This window comes from Chiloscyllium punctatum, chromosome 14 (genome assembly GCF_047496795.1).
Source record: "Chiloscyllium punctatum isolate Juve2018m chromosome 14, sChiPun1.3, whole genome shotgun sequence".
In the NCBI taxonomy this organism is placed as follows: Eukaryota; Metazoa; Chordata; class Chondrichthyes; order Orectolobiformes; family Hemiscylliidae; genus Chiloscyllium; species Chiloscyllium punctatum.
The window spans coordinates 21,193,424-21,216,935 of NC_092752.1; the positions used below are offsets into that span (position 1 = coordinate 21,193,424).

Consider the following 23,512-nt stretch of genomic DNA (forward strand, 5'->3'; position numbering starts at 1 on the left):
TCAAGAGGAGATCATTTACAGAAAACTAATTCTGTTGAAGCAAAGCCATAGATGTAGTAAAAAAATGAGAAACATTCTCCCTCCAAAAATTGCTGTTCTGGGGACACTACCTAAAATAGAAACCACTAGCTATCCTAACTGGGGGTGGCTCAGTGGTTAGCACTGTTGCTTCACAGTGCCAGGGACCCGGATTCGATCCTAGCCTCAGGTGGGAGTTTGCACATTCTCTACGTATCTGTGTGGGTTTCCTCCCACAATCTAAAGATGTGCAGGTTGGGTAAATTGGCCATGCTAAATTGCCAATAGTATTCAGGGATGTTGAGGTTAGGTGCATTAGTCAGGGATAAAGTTAGACTAATGGGGAACAGATTTGGGTGGGATACTCTTTGGATGGTTGGTTTGGGCTGAAGGGCCTGTTTCCATATTGTAGAGATTCTATACATCTATAGGAAACCATTTAAGCTTTTAGACTTACTTCAGGGGTTAACCTCTTCACTTCAGCAACAAAGAACACAGGAAACAGGTCCCCAACAGTAAGTCATATAGACTTAGCAACTCTTATCAGTTTGTTCTTGCTTATCTGTCATTATTTTAGTCATGCATCTGTAATTCATTGCTAATAATGCTATTTCTTTATCCCTAAGGAACCTCCAATAGCAACTTGTAATAAACTAACCTTAAACTTTTTAAGTAATAGCTTAACTTTTCTCTTCACTTGCGAGAGGAGGGTAGTACTGACTGCGCCTGTATTTATTGTCCATGCTGGTAAAATATGGCTGAATCAGCACAGCTTCATCAAGGGGAGATCATTCCTGAGATACCTGTTAAAATTCGTTGAGGATTTAATGATGAAGTTAAACAAAGGACAGCCAATGCACGGTATTTGTTTGGATTTCCAGAAGCCCTGTGACAAAGTGGAGTGGTTACACTCTTTTGTTATGACACTGTATAAACACCTCTGCTAATTTAAACCCGACACACAGAGAAGTTCACCTCGTGCCTAATCTGTTAAATTTTGATAGGTAAAGAATTATCCCAGAAGTCACTATTTAAAGTAAAAAATAACAATTTTATTCTTTAAGTCCAACAGAGAACATTAAAACAGCTGTTTACAACTCCTTTCTCTTAAACCTATCTTTTACCTCCCACTCTACAATACTAGTCTGATAAATTCCCTCTTAAATTAATGGCAAAATCAATTTCAAACCCAAGAATAGTCTTCGAATGTCAAACCTTCTCTGTAGATTCCTCCAGGTCGACTTTGGTGTTCTGCTGCACAAATTTCTTATCGACTGCTACCTTTCAGAGAGCAATTTGGCTAGCAGTCTGTTTGTTGTCGCTCATTGCTGTTCTCCCTCTAGCTGCTCAAAATGTCCAATTTTGTACCTCAAAACATTGGATCATTTCATTGGTTTGATGTCATCCCAAACACTAAAGTACAACTTCAATTGGATTTTGCCATCTGGGGCATAATTTAAACAGATTGGCCAAATTTGAATTTGTATTTGTTCCATGGCAACACAACACCAGCTATGTATGTCATCCAAATGTTACATGAAATCTTTCAGTACACGATGTGCTTCTCTAAGTCCTTGTCAGCTTCTTCTCTCTCTTAAAGGTACAGTACACACCTACATCTTCATAACACCTTGGAAAGAAGAATAATGGCATTGACTGTTTTCTATACGGGGAAAGCCTTTGAAAATCTGAAGCATATAGGAACATAAGAGTCCTAGTTCAGGATTCTCTTAAGGTTAACATGCAGGTTCAGTTAGCTGTTTGGAAGGCAAATGCAATGTTAGCAATCATTTCAAAACAGCTAGAATACAAGAGCAGTGATGTACTGCTGACGCTGTGTAATGCCCTGGTCAGATCGCATTTGGAATATTGTGAGCAGTTTTGGGCCCTATATCTAAGGAAGAATGTGTAGGCTTTGGATGGGATGCAAAAGAGATTTACAAGAAGGGATTGTCATTTGACTTGCAGTTGAGGAGTCTCGGTCTGCATTAGAATCATAGATGTCTTACAGTGTGGAAGCAGGCCATTCGGCCCAATGGGTGTGCAGCGACCCTTCGCAGAGCATCCCACCCAGTCCCACCCCAACCCTATCACCCTGCCTTTTCCATGGCTAATCCACCTAGCCTACACATCCTTGACACTTATGGGCAATTTAACGTGGCCAATCCACCTGACCTGCACATTTTTGGATTGTGAGAGGAAACCAGAGCACCATAGAGGAAACCCGCACAGACACAGAGAATGTGCAGACTCCACACAGTTGCTCAAGGGTAGAATTGAACTTGGGTCCGTCGTGCTGTGAGACAGTAGTGCTAGACACTAAGCCACCCCATGTACTGGATTATGTCTAGAAGGGTGAGATGAGAATAGTGAGAGGCCTGAATACAGTGAATGTGGAGAAGATGTTTCCACTGGTAGGAGAGACTAGGACCAAGGGCACTGTCTCAGAGTGAAGCAAGAACCCTTTAGAACTGAGGTGAGGCTAAATTTCTTCAGCCAGAGGGTAATGAACCTGAGGAACTCATTGCTGCAGAAAAACTGTAGAGGACAAGCCACAATCTTTAAGACAATAATGGATAGATTTTTGATTAGTGAGGGGATTACGGGTTATTGTGAGAAAGCAGGAGAATGGGGTTGAGAAAGATATTAGCCATGACCTAATGGCAGAGTAGAATCTATGGGCAGAATGGCCTCATTCTGCTCCTCCGAATTTACCACATGCAACGCTATGGGACCTGGCCTCATCAGGTGTGCAACGTGTGGGATCCAGTTATTATTCGTCAGTTACCACTCTATATTTCAGCGTGGCCTCATCACCTGCAGAAGATACAAATTTACTTCATCATTCAGTTGACACAAGCCTCTGAGGGCACTGCCTCGTTAGAACGACTTGCTGTGTCAAAAAAATGTCTTGTCATTCTGTGATATCAAATTAAATATGAATGTGCATCAAAGCTTAGTTACAATGAACACATTTGCCAAGTGGCTGTTACGAACCATTCTCAGAATTAACAGCAGGGGGAGGACCCGTTTCGAACTGGGTATTTTTACAGCCGGATACAGCAGATATTTAGATGGGGTTCAACTTCTTAAGTCATTGTGGGGTCGCCACGGAACAGTTCCTTGACAAAGGGGTTTATTTTTTGAAAAGGGTGCTGGGGCCGTCAGTAATTGTTGGGAGTGGGAGGTTGTCTGTTTTTTTTTAAACCCCGTGCGTTTGGGCTTGCCCTGTTTCCGTATTCAGTAGTTGCAGTGCCTGGAGGAGGAGGAAGGCGGAAGGAACGCGGAGACAATGCCGGGGCTCGCTGCTCTTGTTACTGTAGCCACTTTGGGAATGTTGCAATGTCTCCGCGTTCCAGGGGCGAGCGCCCGGAAAGCGGGCGGCATCCAGGCATTTGTGATCGCCCACAGCCATATGGACGTCGGCTGGGTTTACACCGTCCAGGTATGCCCCGGGGGGACAGGGGGAGCTGGGGAAGCGGCAGTGGCGTTCCCCAGCGAGAGCGGCCACAATTGCTCACTCTCCAGCTGAGACACACCGCAAGTCTTATTATCAAAGCCACAACCCTCAGCTCCCGATCCTGGACCTCCATCCCGAACAATCATAGAGTTGTAAAACAAAACCAGAAACTGCTGGAAAAACTCAGCAGAGATGTTGCCAGACCTTACTCCATTTACCCTTCTGCAGAACTGATTGGAGCTAGGAAGAGGTGAGCATATCCGGTGAAGGGGTTGAGGACAGGACCCAGGTGGAGACCAGCCCAGAGAGGGAGGAACAGTTGGGTAGACAATGGAGTGGCCAAAAGTCAGTCTGGGAGAATCAATAGTTGCTAATTTCAACCTAGTTAAAAATCACACAACACCAGGTAATAGTTCATTTGGAAGCACTAGCTTTCGGAGCGCTGCTCCATCGTCAGGTGACAACCGATTAGTGGCTGACAGTGGGTTCTTTGTGGTAGCAGCCCATGTGATGACAAGGCCGAGTGTGTGTGTGGGCTGGGGAGGGACTGAGAAGGTGCTCAAATCCTGAAATTATTGAAATTGACGTTGAGTCCAAAAGGTTGCAGGGTTCCCAAGCCCAGAAAATGAGACGTTGTTCTTCCAGCTAGTGCTGAGTTTTGCTGGAGCACTGCAGCAAGCCTGAGATAGAGATGTTGGCCAGGGAATATGGTGCAGTATTGAAGAGACAAGCAACCGGAAACTCAGAGTCATTTTTGTGGAACCCGTCCCCATCCACCACCACCCTCCTTTGCCTGGCCGAGAATATATACGTCCAAGCAAAAGTCACAACATTTCAAATCAGGAATTTTATTCTCCTGCTGGAAGAGGGGGAGTCAGGTTGGGGTGATTGCAAGAGACAGGCAGCAGCCAAGGCGTTTCCAAGCCCTGTCAGAAAAGAAACAAAAATGTTTGAACTGATCGCAGTTTACACGTTCACAGGGTGTCATACAGCACTTTACAACAGTGGGTACTGTTGGAATGTGAAGGTATATATTTGCACAGCAAGCTCCCCCAAACAATGTGAAATGACCAGATAATCTACTTTAATGTTGTTGATCGAGGGGTGCTTTTTTGACAGGACACTGGGGTCGCCTCTTTTGCTGCAGCTCATAATAGTGCCTGGGGTCATTTGCATCCATCAGAGCAGGCAGAGACTGCAGCTTAAAATTGATGGGCAGTGCAGGAACCGCTTAGTACTGCACACTGTCCTGTCTGCTTGGGGTTTTGAGTCAAGCCCTAGAATAAGAGTTGAACCGAGAACCTTGTGACTCAGCCAAGACTGCTACCAACTGAACAAGTTAAAACATTGTGTGATTCGATGCTTTTTAAACATTAAACTGACTGAGCTTCATATCCCACAACTAAGATATGGCAAGTTAATAGCATAGAGTTTTGTAGCATCTGCAAAATCGAGTTCAAAAGCTTAAGTTGCTTCATGAAGTTTAGCTGAAATACTACAGACAAACGATTGTTTACTTTTACTTAATTCGTTTTCTTAATTAGGTTTTTCTTTAAATAAAAACTAGCTTACCTTTTTTTGTAATAAAATGTATGTTTGTTGCTGAAGCAGCACAGATATTTAGTCGCTGACACTGTCCTGTTCGACAAAGAGCTGAAAACACCAGTTAAACTGTGCAACTGGTAGTGAATACGCAGACTTCCAGACCGAATAAGTTAGTGGCCAGGCTGGATACATTTACAGTGAGCCCAAGAAATTAAGTGGATGAAGGACTATATTTCTGCTCTGAAGTAACTGCACAGTGGCTGGTATCCCATCACCAAGCCAGCCTTTACACATACACAGTACTGGACACTTCCTGAAAGATCATAATGAATGGTGGTGCTGACTCGAAGGGCAAAATGGCCTACTCCTGCACCTATTGTCTATTGTCTATAGCCAGCTGTCAGAGTGAGCAGAACCTCTGACATTCCTGATTATCTTGTTTCTTTTTATTTGAACCAGCTCTCAGAGTGAACAGGACGTCTGACACTCCTTTCTATTCTTTCTTTTTTCCTTTTTTTTTCTTTTTTCCTTCTTTCCCCCGACACTACCACCTGACAGTGGTAGTGCTTTTTTTGGTTTCCTGTTTTTTTTTAATACCCCCCACACTACCACCTAACTGCGGTAGTGCTGATATTTTCCCCCAGCACCCATGTTGTGTGTATGCAGGTGTGAGACACAGTGAGAGACACAAGGTACACAAATCTTCATTCACTTTCCGCCACCAAGAAGAAAGGAAACATCCGAGTGGCCAGTGACAAGTAATGCTCTCCACATCAAAGGGCAATGTTGCATGATCAAAAAGTGAAGAAGAGGGCAGGGATTAAATCAAAATAGAAATGGAGGGAGATATAATGCACTCCACTCCCTTTGGTGCCCACCTCTCACTGAAGGTCTCTAGGATGTTGGTGGACACTGCATGCTCCTTCTCCAGGGACACTGCCTCCACGGCCCGCTGCCTGGACCGGTTTATGGCCAGTTTGGCCAGGCCCAGCAGCAGACCCACAAGGAGGTCCTCAGATCTACCCTCCCCCCTCCTCACCGGGTGCCCAAAGATCAGGAGCTTGGGACTGAAGTGCAACCAAAATCAGAGGAGAAGGTTTTTAAGAAAATCAAAAAGGAAGTGCAATCGCCCACCCCCAATATACACATGCTCCACGGACTCCACAGCACCACAAAACAAGCAGTTGGGCTGGGAGTCCGTGAACCACCGCAATCCGCGGTTGCAGGTGACCGCTGTGTGCAGTACCCTCCACCCCAGATCCCCAAGAGAAAGGGGGAGGACTCCCGCGTAGAGAGCTCTCCACCTTGGATCCCCACCCCCCGGTGGCAAATGGGCACACCAAGGCGTGTCTGGGCAGTGGATGAAGGAGAAGAGGTGGGCGGTGTGCAGCAGCAGTCTGTACAGGGCCCACCGTTTTATGTCCCTAAAAGGGGAAAAACTAAAACTCCGGAAGCTGCTTAGGTTGTGGGGCACAGGCTTCCGTGGGAAGTATGGGGACACTCCTGATTTTTTTTCCCCAAGTGGCTAGTGACAAGCAGTGCCCTTCACATCAAAAGACACGTTGTCTGTCAGCCAGGGCTCTCTGACTGGACCAGATTAACTGCCCTAATCGGAGAACTCATATTCTATGATGTCCATCTGACTGACCTTGTTACAATTACTACAAACTTCACAACTCCACATTTCATTAAGATTGCCCTTGCATGTGGTGTTGGATATTATGGCTGGAGCAGACTACCTAACTCCCATCCCTGACTAGCAGCTAAAATTTGTTATGACACCATTTTCTTTTCCTTGGTCTGCATTTAGAGGGTAGATTACATCAGCAACTTCTAAAACAAACTGTTGGAACAAGAGAATTGGAGTGTGATATAAGAATTTGGACATCTTTGTACATTTTTATTGGGCTTTGGTAAAATAGAAACTAGAGTACCGTGTGTAGTTTTGGTTTCCATATTTAAAGAAAGTATTCTTGCATTGTAGTAGGCATAACAAAGTTATTTAGATTGGTTCCTGGAATAAAAGACTGAGTAATTTGAACCTATATTCTGTTGAGTTTGGAAAAATGAGAGGGTATCCCATTGAAACGTATGCAACTGTAAATTAGCTTGACAGAGACTGAGGTGCTATTTCCCCTTGCTAGGCAGTCTTGCTAGAATATGGCACAATCTCAGGTTATGTTGTTGGTCATTTAGGACTGAAATTAAAAAAATCTTCAATCAGAAACTTGTGAATCTTTGGAATTTGGTAAAATACAATACAATGGAGAACCAAAACAGGTCCTTCGGCCCACCAAGCCTGTGCCGCTTCTTAATCTGAATTTCGATCCACTACTTATTGCCCATACATGGTTTCCATCAGTCTGTTCACCTCACTTTCGTGAGTTTATCAAGATACACTTTAAATGTTGCTGATGTACCTGCTTCCACCACTTCCACTGGCAGTGTGTGCCAGGCACCCACCACCCTCTGTGTGAACATTTCCCCTACACTTCTTCCCCTCTCACCTCGAACCTGTGCCCTCTTGTAGTTGACCGTTCCACCCTGGGAAAAAGCCTCTGACTATTCACCCACTGCGGGCCTCTCATTATTTTGTAGACCTCTATCAGGTTGCCTGTCGGCCAAGTGCCATGCTTCTGCTCCTCTGTCTTACTCAGTAATGTAAACTTCTTCCATTCCTCCACCAAAATATGTACAATTTTGACATTAAAGGAGTCGTTTGCCTTTGTCATGTTTTATCAGTTAAATGTGCAGGGATGAGGCACATGGACCATTGAATCCAATGAGGAGAAAGTGAGGATTGCAGATGCTGGAGATCAGAGTCAAAAAGTGTGGGGCTGGAAAAGCACAGCCGGTCAGGCAGCATCCGACCATAAGCTCTTCATTGTTGAATCCAATGAGGCAACTAAGGGCTTTTAAGTGAGGTCAATGAAGGTTTGAAGTTGAAATAGCAGAAATTCGATAACTTCACCATTGCTTAGTTTAGCTGTGAAGAAGGACACAGAGCAACCTAGATTAAGAAGAATTGAAAGACGGGCAATATCAACATATTGAGAATAGATCTGACTTGGGTAAATTGGAATGAAAGATTTGTAGGCGAAATTGTCACAGAACCATGGGTGTCTTTAAAGAGGAAATGGTTAAGGTACACTCAAGGTGCGTCCCCACAGGGGGAAAGGGAGGCTAACCAAAGCCAGAGCTCCCTGGGTAACCGAGTAGATGGTAAATGAGATGAACCAGAAAGTGCTGCATGTGACAGATGTCAGGTTGATAATAAAAAGCAGGCTGAATATAGAAAGATACCATCTGCCTTCTCAGGTGGACACAAAAGATCCGATGGCACTACTTAAAAGAGGAGCAGGTTAATTATTCCCAGTGTTCTGTCCAATAGTTATTCTTCAATCAACATCACAGAAAGAATACAATCTGGTTATTTTCAGCCGTACATGCTGTACATGATTTGGCTGTCGTGCTTACTAATGACCACAGTGATTGCACTTCAGAAGTACTAACTTGGTGACAAAGCACTTCGAGATACCCACCTTTCCTGAAAGTCTTTGAATAAATGCAAGTCTTTCTTTTCATAGAATCCCTACATTGTGGAAAGAGGCCATTCAGCCCAACAAGTCCACACTGACTCTCCAGAGAGCATCCCAGTCAGATTTAACCCTCTCCCTCACCCTATAATCCTGCATTTTTCCATGACTAATCCACCTAATACACATCCATGGACACTCTGGTCAATTTAACATGGCCAATATACCTAACCTGCACATTTTTGGATTGTGGGAGGAAACCCACACAGACACGGGGAGAATGTGCAAACTCCGCAATTTCCCTTCCCACATGGTTAAAGATGCCCTCCAACGCATCTCGTCCACATCCCGCACCTCCGCCCTCAGACCCCACCCCTCCAACTGTAACAAGGACAGAACCCCCCGGTGCTCACCTTCCACCCTATCAACCTTCGCATAAAGCAAATCATCCGCCGACATTTGCGCCACCTCCAAATGGACCCCACCAGCAGGGATTATTTCCCTCCCCACCCCTTTCCACCTTCCTCAAAAACCGTTCCCTCCGTGACTATCTGGTCAGGTTCATGTCCCCCAACAACCCACCCTCCCGTCCTGGCACCTTCCCCTGACACCGCAGGAACTGCAAAACCTGCGCCCACACCTCCTCCCTCACCTCCGTCCAAGGCCCTAAAGGAGCCTTCCACATCCATCAAAGTTTTACTTGCACATCCACCAATATCATTTATTGTATCCGTTGCTCCCGATGCGGTCTCCTCTACATTGGGGAGACTGGACGCCTCCTAGCAGAGCGCTTTAGGGAACATCTCTGGGACACCCGCACCAATCAACCACACCGCCCCGTGGCCCAACATTTCAACTCCCCCTCCCACTCTGCTGAGGACATGGAGGTCCTGGGCCTCCTTCACCGCCGCTCCCTCACCACCAGATGCCTGGAGGAAGAACGATCCATCTTCCGCCTCGGAACACTTCAACTCCAGGGCATCAATGTGGACTTCAACAGTTTCCTCATTTCCCTTCCCCTACCTCACCCCAGTTCCAAACTTCCAGCTCAGCACTGTCCCCATGAATTGTTCTACCTGCCTATCTTCTTTTCCACTTATTCACTCCACCCTCCTCCCTGACCTATCACCTTTATCCCCACCCACCTATTGTACTCTATGCTATTTTCTCCCCACCCCCACCCTCTTCTCATTTATCTCTCCACCCTTCAGGCACTCTGCCTGTATTCCTGACGAAGGGCTTTTGCCCGAAACGTTGATTTTCCTGCTCCTCAGATGCTGCCTGAACTGCTGTGCTTTTCCAGCACCACTAATCCAGAATCTGGTTTCCAGCATCTGCAGTCGTTGTTTTCACCTACATCTATCTAACCTTATATTTCTCACCCACTCTGGCAATTCGGAGTGGGGCCATTCGGCGCAGCCATTTTGGCGCGAGCGATTTGGTGTGGCTGGTGTGGCGCAGCCCATTTTGGCGCAGACCCATTTCGGCGCAGAACTGTTTTCTAGTTCTTCAGTAGTTTGTAGTTATTATTAAAGTAAAATATAGCCCATTAAAATGCCATCAACAATTTTGTTGTCAAAACGTGGAAAGGAAATGTGTTCATACGACGGCTGTATTTACGTATGTTATTTGGAAATTCATTGACAGCTTACGAAAAGTTCAGAGCATCTCGTAGCAGGGCACAGTATTCCGTTGAAATTAAAGAAATTCAGGGAAGCAGATGCTAGAATACAAACACTCGTAAGAAGATTTAGTGAGAGAAATGGCGTTGAGTATTTACGAGGGATTGCCCATAATTTTGAATAAACGTCATATTTTAGATTTCTCGTATATACCTTATTTCTTTTATTTTTATTTTCTTTTTAACGTTTTTACTAAAGAGGATAAACATTATTTTTCTTTTTATTGCTTTCATCAATGCTTTTAACTAAGCCTGAAAAGGAATAAATATGAACTGCGCCGAAACAGTTCTGTGCCTAAATGGGTTTGCGCCAAAATGGCTGCGCCGAATGGTCCTACACCCGGTAATTATCTATTTTTCCCTGCAATAGATCCATGCTATTTATTCCACCCACTCCACATTCCATATTTTTACCAATCTTTTGATAAAGAATTTTTACCTGAATTCTTTATTGGATTTATTTGTGACTGTCTCTATGTATGGCCCTGAGTTTTGGATTCTCTTTTAAGTAGCAATACATTCTATATTATCTGCCCAATCAAATCAATTCATAGTTTTAAAGATCTCCATCAGGTCGCCTGTGTCTCTGCTTTGAAATATATTTTTATAGTTTGTGAATTCTTTTTCATTACAAGCACTGCACCTGCAACATGCAGGACCTAAAGTAAAACAGTTCCTTTGAAATACCTTTAGATACGTACTGATAAAAAGTAAGAATTAAACACAATATCCTTGACATGAATCCACAGTCAGCTGAAAGTCCTGCAGTTTGTCAAGTGTTTAAGCACATTGAGTTTATGATCTTTTAATTTACAGGTAATATATACATTCTGATAATTACTGTATAGTTACCAATGGCTCTTTAAACTACGGTTGTTGATCTTAAATCAGTGTTCTTGAAAATCTACATGAAATGACCACGTTAAATAATGATTTTAACTTCAATTTTCATTTTTTCAAAACATTATACTGACTAGACTTTGTGCTTTTCATTTTACCTACTCTTTCTTCACTCTAAGATGCATATAACGAACTTGCCCTGCAAGTTTTAATTCTGTGGCTAACCTTAGAGAGCTTGATATGCCAGCACAAACACCTCCTGTTCTGAGGGCAAAATTCACAAGGCTTAAAAGAAATGTTTTTTCAATGTCAATTCTGTTTTTGTCCTGTTCTGCAAGCTTGCAGAGAACTATGTATAATGAGTCTGACCAGACGCAAAAGCTGATGTGATTGTAAAGTACATGAAATATGCCAGATTTGTGTTTGAAATTGGAACGTTAACTAATTTCACCAAATCTTTTATTCAACTTTGTTTTAAAAATGTTAAATCACTAACCGCACAAACCCAGTTTAATGAAAAGGTTCATTTTGCAGAAGAGAATGCAACTTGGTAATGTAGCTCATCTATATGACATTTATGTGAAAATGTCTACCAGTGTGTGCGCTAGCCCCTATTTCCTTTCTCAGTTCTGGATTATTGCCAGGTCATCTTTTATCTATAATTGTTTATGTTTGTGGCGGTTGGACACTATGGCTGATTCTGGTGACTTGAAATCTAAAGCACAGAAGGTGAGATTGCTGAATTCCAACAACACAGAACAGGCTCACAATCTGATTTTCACCTGTTCAACCTTCTTTGAAGTTCACAAGTGATAAATTGAAATTCTTTTTAGAGACTCATTTCTTGATCTTACTATCACATTTACTTCATTTGAATATAAAAATCGAGACAATATTTCCTGAGCCATTGGAATAGAGAAGTTGCTGCAGTAAATAAATCTGCTGCTAATTTGCAGTGAACCCATTTTGCCTTGCAGAGGATAGATCTATTCAACAGCTACTGTCTTAGATTTGTGCTGAATTAATTATTATTGCTGGGACTATTGTCAAGACCTTACAAATGGTGATTGTTATTGCTGATAGAGGGATCTATGTATAAATCTGAGAAAGTTGTAACCTAAACCTTTAACAAATTTTGTTATCTAACAGGAGAGCATGCATGCATATGCAGCCAACGTTTACACGACCGTGGTAGAAGAATTGGTAAAAGGGAAACAGCACAAGTTTATTGTGGTGGAACAGGAATTCTTCCGGCTCTGGTGGGACAAGGTGGCCACTGATGCACAGAAAGAGCAGGTAATAAGAAAAAAAATGTACAGTGGTATTTTTATATTCTGTTAGACTGATTGTTGAATCTTATAACCACTAAACAGGCTTTTGTAGTCTTAGGCATTGGATGCAATAATTTTTGAAGGGGAACTGTGTAAGTATCTGAAGAGGAGGAAGTTACAGCTCAATGTTGAAAACAAAGGGAAGTGGAAATAAAAGGGAAGCAAAATACAGCTGATGCTGAGGATCTGAAATAAGAACAGAAAATGTTAGAGAAACTCAGCAGGTCTGCTAGCATCTGAGAAGAGAGACCTCAGTTAAAATTCTGAGTCCAATTTTTGTTTTATTCGGTTGTGGGGCATGGATGTTGCTGGCTGGCCCTTAAGTTGTTGTTAAAAAGGTGCCTTCTATTGGTCCACTAGCATAAATTATGGTTTCTTGGTTGATTTTCTGAAGATGATAGTCAGATCATCTTTACAGTTCACTCAGATAAAAGCAGTAATAAATAAAACTTTGTTTTCTATTCTCTGAGCATCCAAGAGCTGCCCATGGGAGGGGAGGCAGGAAGCTTTCAAATCTTCATCAGCACCAATAGCCAGATTGTTTCTCACAGAAAACATAGTTCAAAATCCATTTCCAAATCTAGTCCATCCCTGACAGACTAACTGTCTCCTCCAGTTGCCGTTCAACATCTACCATCTGCTTGAGCATAAGGTCTTTTCCAGACTAAAGGAACCAATTCCTAGCTACTGACCTCGGTAATAGCTAACTTCTGCTATCTGTTAATGCGTTGTGTTCTTTCCCAATGACAAGCCATCTGCAGAACCTTTTGATCAGAAACCAATCTGCAATTAACTGCCAGGCTTGGCCTCATGAATAAACATGAGATTCTTTACTTTTTTCTTTTTAACACAAGCTGTTACCCACAGTCCAAAAGTCATCTTTAGCTCTTAGTTCCCATTCCACAGCTCCAAACCAGAATTAATAAAAGAATAAAATAAATAATGAAAAATCAGCAACGGCTTGAACAATTCCATTTAAAGCATGTCGATTATAAAAACTGTGCCCTTCCAGCAGGAACAAGCCGCATTTACAATGAGTGTTAATTTCAGGTGCATAAGTTGCTGGATGAAGGACGTTTGGAATTTGTCATTGGAGGTCAGGTGATGCACGATGAAGCAGTAACAGAACTCAGCTCACAAATCTTACAGCTCACAGGTTAGTAGCGCACCCCCCCACAACGTTAATTCAAAACAACAACGTTGAGCTGTTTGACAACATGTCGCTTTATGTTCCCAGTTGTGTGTAAAACCAACTTTACTTTTTAACACCTTCAATGCTGAATGTCATTTCCCACCTTCACAGCGTAGGTTTGCAGTTTTTCCTCAAGGGCAGTGGATAACTTCTTCAACTGCGATTGAAGAAATACGCAACAAATTTAAAGTTGCATCTTTATTTCGATAAGCACAGTTCCTGCACGTCAGTCATTACAGAACATTAGTTGAAGGTGTCTCTCAGCATGTCCTTTTGGCTCTGATGAAGTGTGTGCACCCAAAGTGTCACAAGCATGCCGTCTTCTTTTGAAATTGCTGACTGACAGGCCTGCTGCATTCTTTACAGAAATTGCTGTTACTGCACGGCATCATTATCTTTTCGAGTCTTACTTATCAGAGATGTTCAGTGTTTTTACATTTAATCTTTAAAGTACGATGGTGCTACTCCCATATTCAATTGCATTAATGATATTTCTAATGGCATTTGTCTCCCATTAATATGAACAGATCTTAGTATGTAATGCTGTTAAGCTGTTTTCATTCCCATGATGTTGAGGCATTTATGAGGGTAGCTCTGTCTTTGCAGAAGGACATGGTTTCCTGTATGAAACATTTGGAACAAGACCTCAGTTTTCATGGCATGTGGATCCCTTTGGTGCCTCAGCCACCACCCCAACAGTATTTGCTTTGGCTGGATTTAATGCTCATCTCATCTCTCGGATTGACTATGATGAAAAGGAAATGATGCAGAAAAACAAGGTGAACAGAAGAGTGGGGGAAGCTTTGGGATGATCTCACTATTAAAGTCGTTCAAATCCAGAACTGTCTGTATTTTTGGGCATGTATGGTCTAGTGTAATAGGTTCATGCTCCTACATTCTAGTTTTCTTCCAGTGAGGTACAAGGCTCTATTGAATGTAATAACAGAGTTTCAAATTTATAAATCCTGTCAAAGAGATGGTTGGAAGGACTATCTGTGTTTTAATCAGTCACTGCTCGCAGTTACACAGGATGAAGCTTAATTTGAGTGGTGAGGCAAAATGATTGCTAGTGAATCACTCGCCCTGTTGTTGAAATGTCAAACTGCTGATGAATCATCACCACACGTTTTATGACTGTGTCCAATTTAGGCTTTCTGGTATTGTAAGGTTGTTTGAACTACCATATATTTTTTTAATGACACAGTGTTAGAGTGAGTGGGGAACTTTATCCTCAAAATGAAATGCAATCAGAAATGTTGGTAGTTCCTGCTCACTTTTATCCCTGTGTCACAACTCAGTTGGGATCTGAAGTGTTTTGCTGAATAATCTTGCAGACTTGTGACACAGAGAGATACACAGGATGAGTTAAATGACATTCCCTGAGATTTTTCGTTGAGATATTTAGATCATTGATAGTCACTGGTGAGGTGTGGATTGGAGGAGTGGAGGTTGGCTAACATGGTGCCACAATTTAAGAAAGGTGGTAAAGAAAAGCCAGGTCACTCGAGACCAGTGAGCCTTTCATCGGTGATGGGCAAGTTGTTGGAGGGACTCTTGGGGGACAGGATTTACATGTATTGGGAAAGGCAAGGACTGATTAGGGATAGTCAGCATGGCTTTGTGCATGGAAAATCATCTCTCACAAATTTGTTTGCGTTTTTTGAAGAAGTAACCAAGAGGATTGATGAGGTCAGAGCGGTGGATGTGATCTATATGGACTCCAGTAAGTCATTCAACATGATTCCTCATGGTTAGCAAGGTGAGATCATGTGGAATACAGGGAGAACTAACCATTTGGATACACAACTGGCTCGAAGGTAGAAGACAGCGGGTGGTGGTGGAGGGTTGCTTTTCAGACTGGAGGCCTGTGACCAGTGGAGTGCCACAAGGGTCAGTGTGTGTCCACTGCTTTTCATCATTTATGTAAATGATTTGAATGTGAATATAGGAGGTATAGTTAGTAAGTTTGCAGGTGACACCAAAATTGTAGGTGTAGTGGACAGTGAAGAAGATTACCTCAGAGCACAATGGGATCTTGAACAGATGGGCCAATGGACCAAGGTATGGCAGATGGTGATAATTTAGATAAATGTGAAGTGCTGCATTTTGAAAAAGCAAATCTTAGCAGGACTTATACATTTCATGGTAAGGTCCTGGGGAGTGTTGCTGAACAAAGCAACCTTGGAGTGCAGGTTCATAGTTCCTTGAAAATGGAGTCTCAGGTGGATAGGATAGTATGGTTTCCCTTATTGGTCAGAGTATCGAGTATAGGATTTGGGAGGTCATGTTGCGGCTGTACAGGACATTGGTTCAGCCACTTTTAGAATATTGCGTGCAATTCTGGTCTCCTTCCTATCGGAATGATGTTGTGAAACTTGAAAGGGTTCAGGAAAGGTTTACAAGGATGTTGCCAGGGTTGGAGGATTTGAGCTATAGGGAGAGGCTGAATAAGCTGGGGCTATTTTCCCTGGAGCATCGGAGGCTGAGGGATGACCTTATAGAGGTTTATAAAATCATGAGGGGCATGGATAGGATAAATAGACAAAGTCTTTTCCCTGGTGTGGGGCAGTCCAGAACTAGAGGCATAGGTTTGGGATGAGAGGGGAAAGATTTAAAAGGGATCAGAGGGACGACATTTTCATGCAATGGATGGTGCGTGTATGGAATGAGCTGCCAGAGGAAGTGGTTTAAAAGACTTCTGGATGGGTACATGATTAGGAAGAGTTTGGAGGGATATGGGCCAAGTACTGGCAAATGGGACTAGATTAATTTAGGATATCTGGTTGGCATGGACTAGTTGAACTGAGGGATCTGTTTCAGCGCTGTACATTTCTATGACTCTGTAACCCACTCAGTGTGTCCTGCAACCGACTTTTTAAAAAATTAATTCATGGGATGATGGCATTTCTGACTAGACCAGTATTTATTGCCCATTCCTAGATGCTCAGAGGACATATAACAGTCAACCACTGGGTCTGGAGTCACCTGTAGGCCAGACCAGGTGAGGATGGCAATTTCCTTCCCTAAAGGACATAAGTGAACCAGATGGGTTTTTCCAACAATTAACAATGGTTTCAAGGTCCTAATTTCAGATATTTATTCAATTTAGGCTCCACTATCTGCTGTGGCAGGATTTGAACCCAGGTCCCAAGAACGTTTCCTGGGTCTTTGGGTTAACAGTCCAGCAATAAAATAGTAGACTATTGCCTCCCTTATACCTAACCACATAAGTTGTTTCCTGAGTATTAATGGTTAAGGGTCCTGTTTATAAGTATACTGTCTTGTTTCTTAAGGGTCTTCCTGTTGGATGTGAGCAGACCTCCCACTACCTGAAAGGCAGAGGTTTGCAGCTTTTTTGACTTTATAACCCAAGGCATCCAAATCTTGCGGTCTATGGATGATCAAGCCTAGATATTTGACTGGAATGCATGATGGGACACTGTGGAAGGCCCAATCCACAGATCCATGTTTGAATTGCTCTGCATGTTTTGACTTCTGATGGGAAATTCCCCAGCTCACTGTGTCTCTCCTGAGTTAAAGTCGGAGACTTTAATGTGATTACCTGAATTGTTACCCAGTTAATGTTAAGCAGGTTACGACCTACCAATCCCCTCAGACTGAACCACTTTCCCCATCCCCATCACACGACTAACCGCTCAACCTGACCACAACTCCACTCCCCATACCCAGCTGCCACCTCGCACACTGTCCTCACCTACTTATCCTGCAGTAGCCATCTACTCATTCATCCACTCACAAGCATGCAGAGACTGGACCTGTAATCTCCATCCATTGCAGATAGTGCTTTAACAATGGCGGTGTTCCCAGTCCCCCTGGCTCCACTACAATCTGCTGGGAACTTTAGCTGCATGTTTCTGTCACAGTCAGGTTCACAAAGGCACTGAGGGGTCTAGTCGGGAGAATTTAAAAGCGCAGCCACTGCACAGAAAACCTGGGCCTTGGAATTCTCTACAAGTCATCAGAGCTTGCTGGAGTTCTCTGCACCTTCTTCCTCTTTCATGTCCCTCATTAAAACAGAAAAATCAATGCATCACCCTGAAACTGCACTCAGGTTCTGAATTGACTCACTGCGTTTATTTGCTTGAATAAATCAAGGGGAGCACATGCAGAACGAGGTGTTTAATGACATCAATAAATTGTAAAGCTACACCGAGCCCAAGTAATATAGAGAACCTTTTCTGCTGCTCCTGTTTAAACATCTGAAGCATAAGCTATTAATACAAAAGCAAAGGTCTGAAATTTAAAAACCAGAAAATGCTGGAAGTAATCAGTAGATCAGGCAGTATCTGTGCAAAGTGTGATGCGGACTCTTCCTTTCTACATAGATAGTGCTCAGTTTTTCCAGAAGTTTCAATTTTAGTTCAGGAGCATGTTAGGTTTCTGAATTCCTGAATCGAGGTTCACCCTCCCGTGGACGGCACACCTGCTTTTGTTTCCGTTCAGTCTTCATGGAGATTGCAGAAAATCTCCATGAAAAAGGTTGATGCCACAGGTTAAAGTGTTCAACAATTCAACAGCTGTTTTAGATAGATTCCCTACAGTGTGGAAACAGTCCCTTCGGCCCAACCAGTCCACACCGACAAGTAACCCACCCAGGACCATTTCCCCCTCTGACTAATGCACCTATCACTTTGGGCAACTTAACATGGCCAATTCACCTGACTTGCACATCTTTGGACTGTGGGAGGAAACCGGAGCACCCGGAGGAAACCCACGCAGACATGGTGAGAACGTGCAAACTCCACACAGACAGTCGCCCAAGGCTGGAATTGAACCTGGGCACCCTGGTGCTGTGAGGCAGCAGTGCTAACCACTGAGCCACTGTGCCACCCATATTACTTGGGACCCCAGCAGGGGCATATCATTGTGAGTTTCTTCATAATTCACAAAAAGAATTCGGCAATATTGGTAGCAGTCTTGCCTCTGGGTTGTTAGGTTGTAAGTTCAAGCCCCACTTTAGGAACTTGAGGGCAAAGTCTCAACTGCTCCTTCACTGTAATGTTGAGGCAGAATTGGCCATCCTTTAGTTAAGGAATCTAACTGAGGCCCCTCCTGCCCTCTCAAGTGAGTGTAAAAGGTCCAACCGAGTTATTTTAAAGATGAACAGGAAATTCCCTCTGGTGTCTTGGGCAATATTTCCGCCTCAAATAGTGCCACTCGAGTTGCTTATCATCATCACATTGTCTGCGGAAAGTTCCTGTGTGCAAGTTGGCTGATGGGTTTCTTACATTGTTACAGGGGCAACACATCAAAAATACCTCATTGGCCGTAAAATGTTCTAAGTGATTGAAAATTGCAATGTAGATGCAAGGCTTTAGTTATTTGTCTGCTGTGGTTCATAACTTTTTTAAACCAGCTGTTTGGAATAACATTCCAAAGTTCCTTTTTTTGTGTATGAAGATGGGAGGAAACATCAGTAGCTTCTTGCCTTGGTGATTTTATCCATCCTGATGTGTTGACAGGAGAAAGAAAATTTACTTAACCTTTCCCCGTTACTCCCCCTTGTTAAGCTGCTGATCTAAATTGTGCTGAAGGGCGATATAATGTGGATGGTGGAGATGAGTGGCACTTTGAAAGGAGGAAGAGATGTCAACGCAACAACTGCCTTGGGTTGATGTTGGGTGTCTGTGAACCAGTGCTTCAAGATTATAATGTGTACAGGCCATCCTGGGGTATTAACTGACAATAGCTCTGTCCTTGTGGATTGGAGCCTACAATTCATTGTCCTTGCTAAGTCTGCTATTGGGCTGGAAGCTTCTTGAGTGTGGTAGTTTTGGGAGCACTGTAGACGCAATACCTACTCGCAGGTTGAGTCTGACCTGTTCTGAAGCAGAGCCACAAGACAAATAATAGTGAGAGATTGAACAATTTGCACCTCTCTCTTTCTCTGTGGTGTTTGAGTCATGAGGCATTTCCATAGACTATGTACCATTTAAAATAACAATGTGACACTCTGTTTTCTGTGGATGCTCATGTGAGGTTTATCACTGACTTCTTTTTCTCTCTGCTCCTGCTCTTCCTGCCCCATACAGAAGCTCCAGTTTGTGTGGCAGGCATCTCCCTCTTTGGCCCAGCAGCAGGAAATCTTCACTCACATTATGGATCAATACAGTTACTGTGTCCCTTCCTTTCTGCCATTCTCCAACAGGTAATAGAGTAGGTTTACTTTAATAACTGAGGCAGAGTGGGCTGGTTCCTCAACCCTGAGATTGCACCATTGAATTAGATGCAGTTCCATGGTGAGCTTGCGAGTGTGGTGTAGTTAGAGTACCCACGTGCATGTCAGAGCAATGTGACGTAGGTTTGAGTTTTGTTTTTGTTTTTCTTCACAGCGTGCTTCTGTGGAGGCAGTGAGCAGATGCCACGTATCCACAATAGAGGAGTACCAGATTGAGATCTGGTTTTTCATGATACAGAGCCGCTCTGTTGTTGTGAAAATGGAGGAGGGGGTTAAAAATCAGAGATCCTGCCTCAAATACAGCACCCACCGTTTTCTTGGAGATGTGGTGTGTCGGGAATCAGGGCAGGTCGTAAATAATGCAGGCGCATTTTGCAAAGATTTTCAACCTACTGCTGGTGCGCATTAATTGCACCACCGAGATCATTCATCCTCAGCTGAACTTGGTACTGATATAATGTAATTAGTTTGTGCAAAGTTAGGAGGTAATAATCTTTCATGCAATGCACACAAAAAAACAAGATTCCAACAGCATTGTAAATGCAGTCCTACTGAGGTGCAATATTAATTGGTTTTGCTGTTAACAAGGTGAAGTATTCAGTGGCCATTTTCATGTCTTGAAGAGAAATGGTTTGGGAACAGGGAACACTTATTTGTGAAGGAGAAGGAAAATTGCTTACGATTGATTAAATCTGACTCAAGGCTCTCTTTAAATACTATTTAGGTCTGGCTTTTACTGGAACGGCATTGCTGTTTTTCCTGACCCACCAAAAGATGGAATTTATCCTAATATGAGCCTCCCAGTGACCAATGAAACAATTTGTGCTTATGCAAAGACAATGGTATCCAACATAAAAGAGAGAGCAGGCTGGTTCCGATCTAGTCATGTTCTGTGGCCGTGGGTAAGCAATGCAAAATTTAAAATCGATTCTTGCTCTAAAATGCTGAATGGTATTTGTTTTATGGTAACGTGCTTTGTGACTCATTCATCAAAACATTTTTTTATTCTTTCAAAACCAGAATTGTTGTCAGTCCCTGAGTAATGATACAAAGTGGTGATGCATCACTTTCTCAAATATGCCTGATTGGCTTACGAGGGCATATCAAAGGCAGTTGAGAGTCAATTGTATTCCTGTGGCTCTGTGCTGACCAGTTTAGGACAACAAATTTCTTTCTCTAAAGCACGAGTGAACCAGATGGAGTTCCATAGTAAACTGGATTTGATTGTCATTGCTAATACCAACTTTATATTCCAGAATTGAAGTTCCTCATCTGGCATGTCTTCAGACCATGTCCAGACCTCAGAATTTCTAGTCCAGTAGTGTGACCATGGTACCACTTTACCCCTCAATCTGAATTAGATTGGAATATTTAAAATACAACTAAACATGTTATCATCAATAGAAACTGTGTAAATTTTATTGGTGTTTGAACATACTCGTCCTTTGTTCCACATAGGGAGAGTGTAGTGGCTCAGTGGTTAGCACTGCTGCCCCACAGTGCCAGGGACCTGAGTTCGATTCCAGCTTCTGGCAACTGTCTGTGTGGAGTTTGCACATTCTCCCCGTGTCTGTGTGGGTTTCCTCCGGGTGCTTCAGTTTCCTCCCACAGTCCAAAGATTTGCAGCTTAGGTGAATTGGCCATGCTAAATTGCCCATAATGTTCAGGGATGTGTAGGTTAGATGCATTAGTCAGGATAAATTTAGAGTAACAGGTTAAGGCCTGGTTGGGTTACTGTTCGGAGGGTTGGTGTGGACGTGTTGGGCTGAAGGGCCTGTTTCCACACTGTAGGGATTCCATGATTCTGTATAGTTTGAGCAGGTTCCTTTCCACACAAGTTACTTTTCCTTTATTTCCTTTGTACATGTTTCTTGTTTTCAGCATCTGATAGTCATTCTTATGTAAAGGTTATGTTGACTATACCAACATTGAATCATGACTGAGTTGTCAAATCACTGTATGACATTAGGGCCTGATGAGTCTCAACTTTCTCGAGCTAAATGTCAGAACAACTGAAGTAATCCTGTATGATTCCTGTAACTTCCTTTGTACCTCGGGCATTGACTTCCTGATCAGCTTGGCTGGCATGTGGCACCTTGATACGTTAACAATGCCCAGTTTCCTCTCCATGTTATGTGTCTTATTAAGGCCATTTCTCAAACCAAAACATCTTCCATCTCTGCCTCTACCTTGTTTTCATCATGAGCAGAATATTTATTGCTAGTCACTGATGTCAATCCTGACTCCCCAAAGCCTATCCATGATCCACAAAGTATAAATGGGGAGTGTAATGGAATACTTTTCACTTGTCTGGATGAGTTCCTTATACATTCACGGGGCGAGGGCATTGCCGGCTAGGCCAGCATTCGTTGCTCATTCCTAAATTCCCGAGAGGGCAGTGAAGAGTCAACCACGTTGCTATGGGTCTGGAGTCACCTATAGGCCAGACTAGTTACGGATGGTAGTTTCCTTCCTTAAAGGACATTAGTGAAGCAGATAGGTCGCTCTGACAGTTGACAGTGGATTGATGGTTGTGATTTGACTCTTAATTCCAGATTTTTATTTAATTCAGATTACCATCTGCCATGGCCCTAGGATATTACTTAGGTTTCTGGATTAGTAGTCCAGTGATAATACAACTATGCCATCACCATCCCCTAGTACTGTTCCAACAACACTCAAGGAGCTCAGCATCATCTAGGACAAAGGACCAACTTGATTGGTACCTCTTTTATCACTTTGAATATTCAGTGCTACTGCACAGAGGCAGCAGTGTATCTCATAAACAAGATGGACTGGCTTGCTTATTTTCTGTTTCACCACCAGCAACAGTAGTTTCTTCAACTGTTCTGGCCTCGCCTTTGAATCTGCCCATCTCCTGCTTCTATCTTTGCTTTATCCCTGCCTTTCCAACTTTCAGAAGCTTTGGATGGACCTTTCTCTTCAGGTGTTTTACCTAACCTCTCTTCCTTTTCTTCCTTGTAAACATTGTCTGCTCTATTTTGTTCATTTTGCCTGTAAAACAATCTTATGTGTCTTTCTATGTTTGAAGAACATTAGAATTGCTTCATGAAATTGTTTTGTCAGTTTGTATGCAATCTCTTTTTCATACTTTCTCCCTTTTTTTGATGACAGGGTTGTGATAAGCAGTTCTTCAATGCTACTGTACAGTTTAAGAACATGGATCCATTGATGGATTATATCAATCAACATACAGATGAATTTGGAGTCACAGTGCAATATGCCACATTAAGTGAATATATTCGTGCTGTTCACAATGCCAACCTCACTTGGGACGTCCGAAAGAACCAGGACTTTCTCCCATACTCCTCTGGTAAGGATAGGCATGCAAAAGACATCATCTCTACAGGGATATGTGTGGTTTTAATTTTAGAAGCAACAGGCTACTTCTGTATCCATTTGTAAAGCACTTTTGCTGTTGCTGAGGATACCAAACACTATCATGGACGGTGATTCTTTGCTGGTTGGTTGTTGCAGTTCCTCACACAATGGGAGAATGCAAGTTGCCCTAAGTTATGATGTTCCCCAATATCATTGAATTTTGGGCTTTGAATTTTCAAACCCACAATGATGATCATTTAAGAGCTAGATGTGAGAACAAGGACCTACTGTCCTTTTACTACTGGCAGCAGTGTTTGCAGCAAGATGATTTTGCAATGATCTGATGCTGCAATTGTAATTTTGTGCAA

General features: G+C 42.9%; 1 protein-coding gene across 1 annotated transcript in view; it reads left to right on the forward strand.

The window, feature by feature from the left end:
* The first annotated feature begins 3,061 nt into the window (after nt 1-3,061).
* Nucleotides 3,062-23,512, forward strand: part of man2b2 (mannosidase, alpha, class 2B, member 2) — a 60,062-nt gene continuing 39,611 nt past the window's right edge. Inside the window, exons 1-7 of the mRNA XM_072584055.1 lie at nt 3,062-3,463; nt 12,230-12,376; nt 13,462-13,567; nt 14,210-14,382; nt 19,657-19,772; nt 20,527-20,704; nt 22,938-23,136. Of these exons, the coding sequence (XP_072440156.1) occupies nt 3,311-3,463; nt 12,230-12,376; nt 13,462-13,567; nt 14,210-14,382; nt 19,657-19,772; nt 20,527-20,704; nt 22,938-23,136 (1,072 nt within the window). The 5' untranslated portion in view covers nt 3,062-3,310. The remainder of the gene's footprint in view (nt 3,464-12,229; nt 12,377-13,461; nt 13,568-14,209; nt 14,383-19,656; nt 19,773-20,526; nt 20,705-22,937; nt 23,137-23,512) is intronic.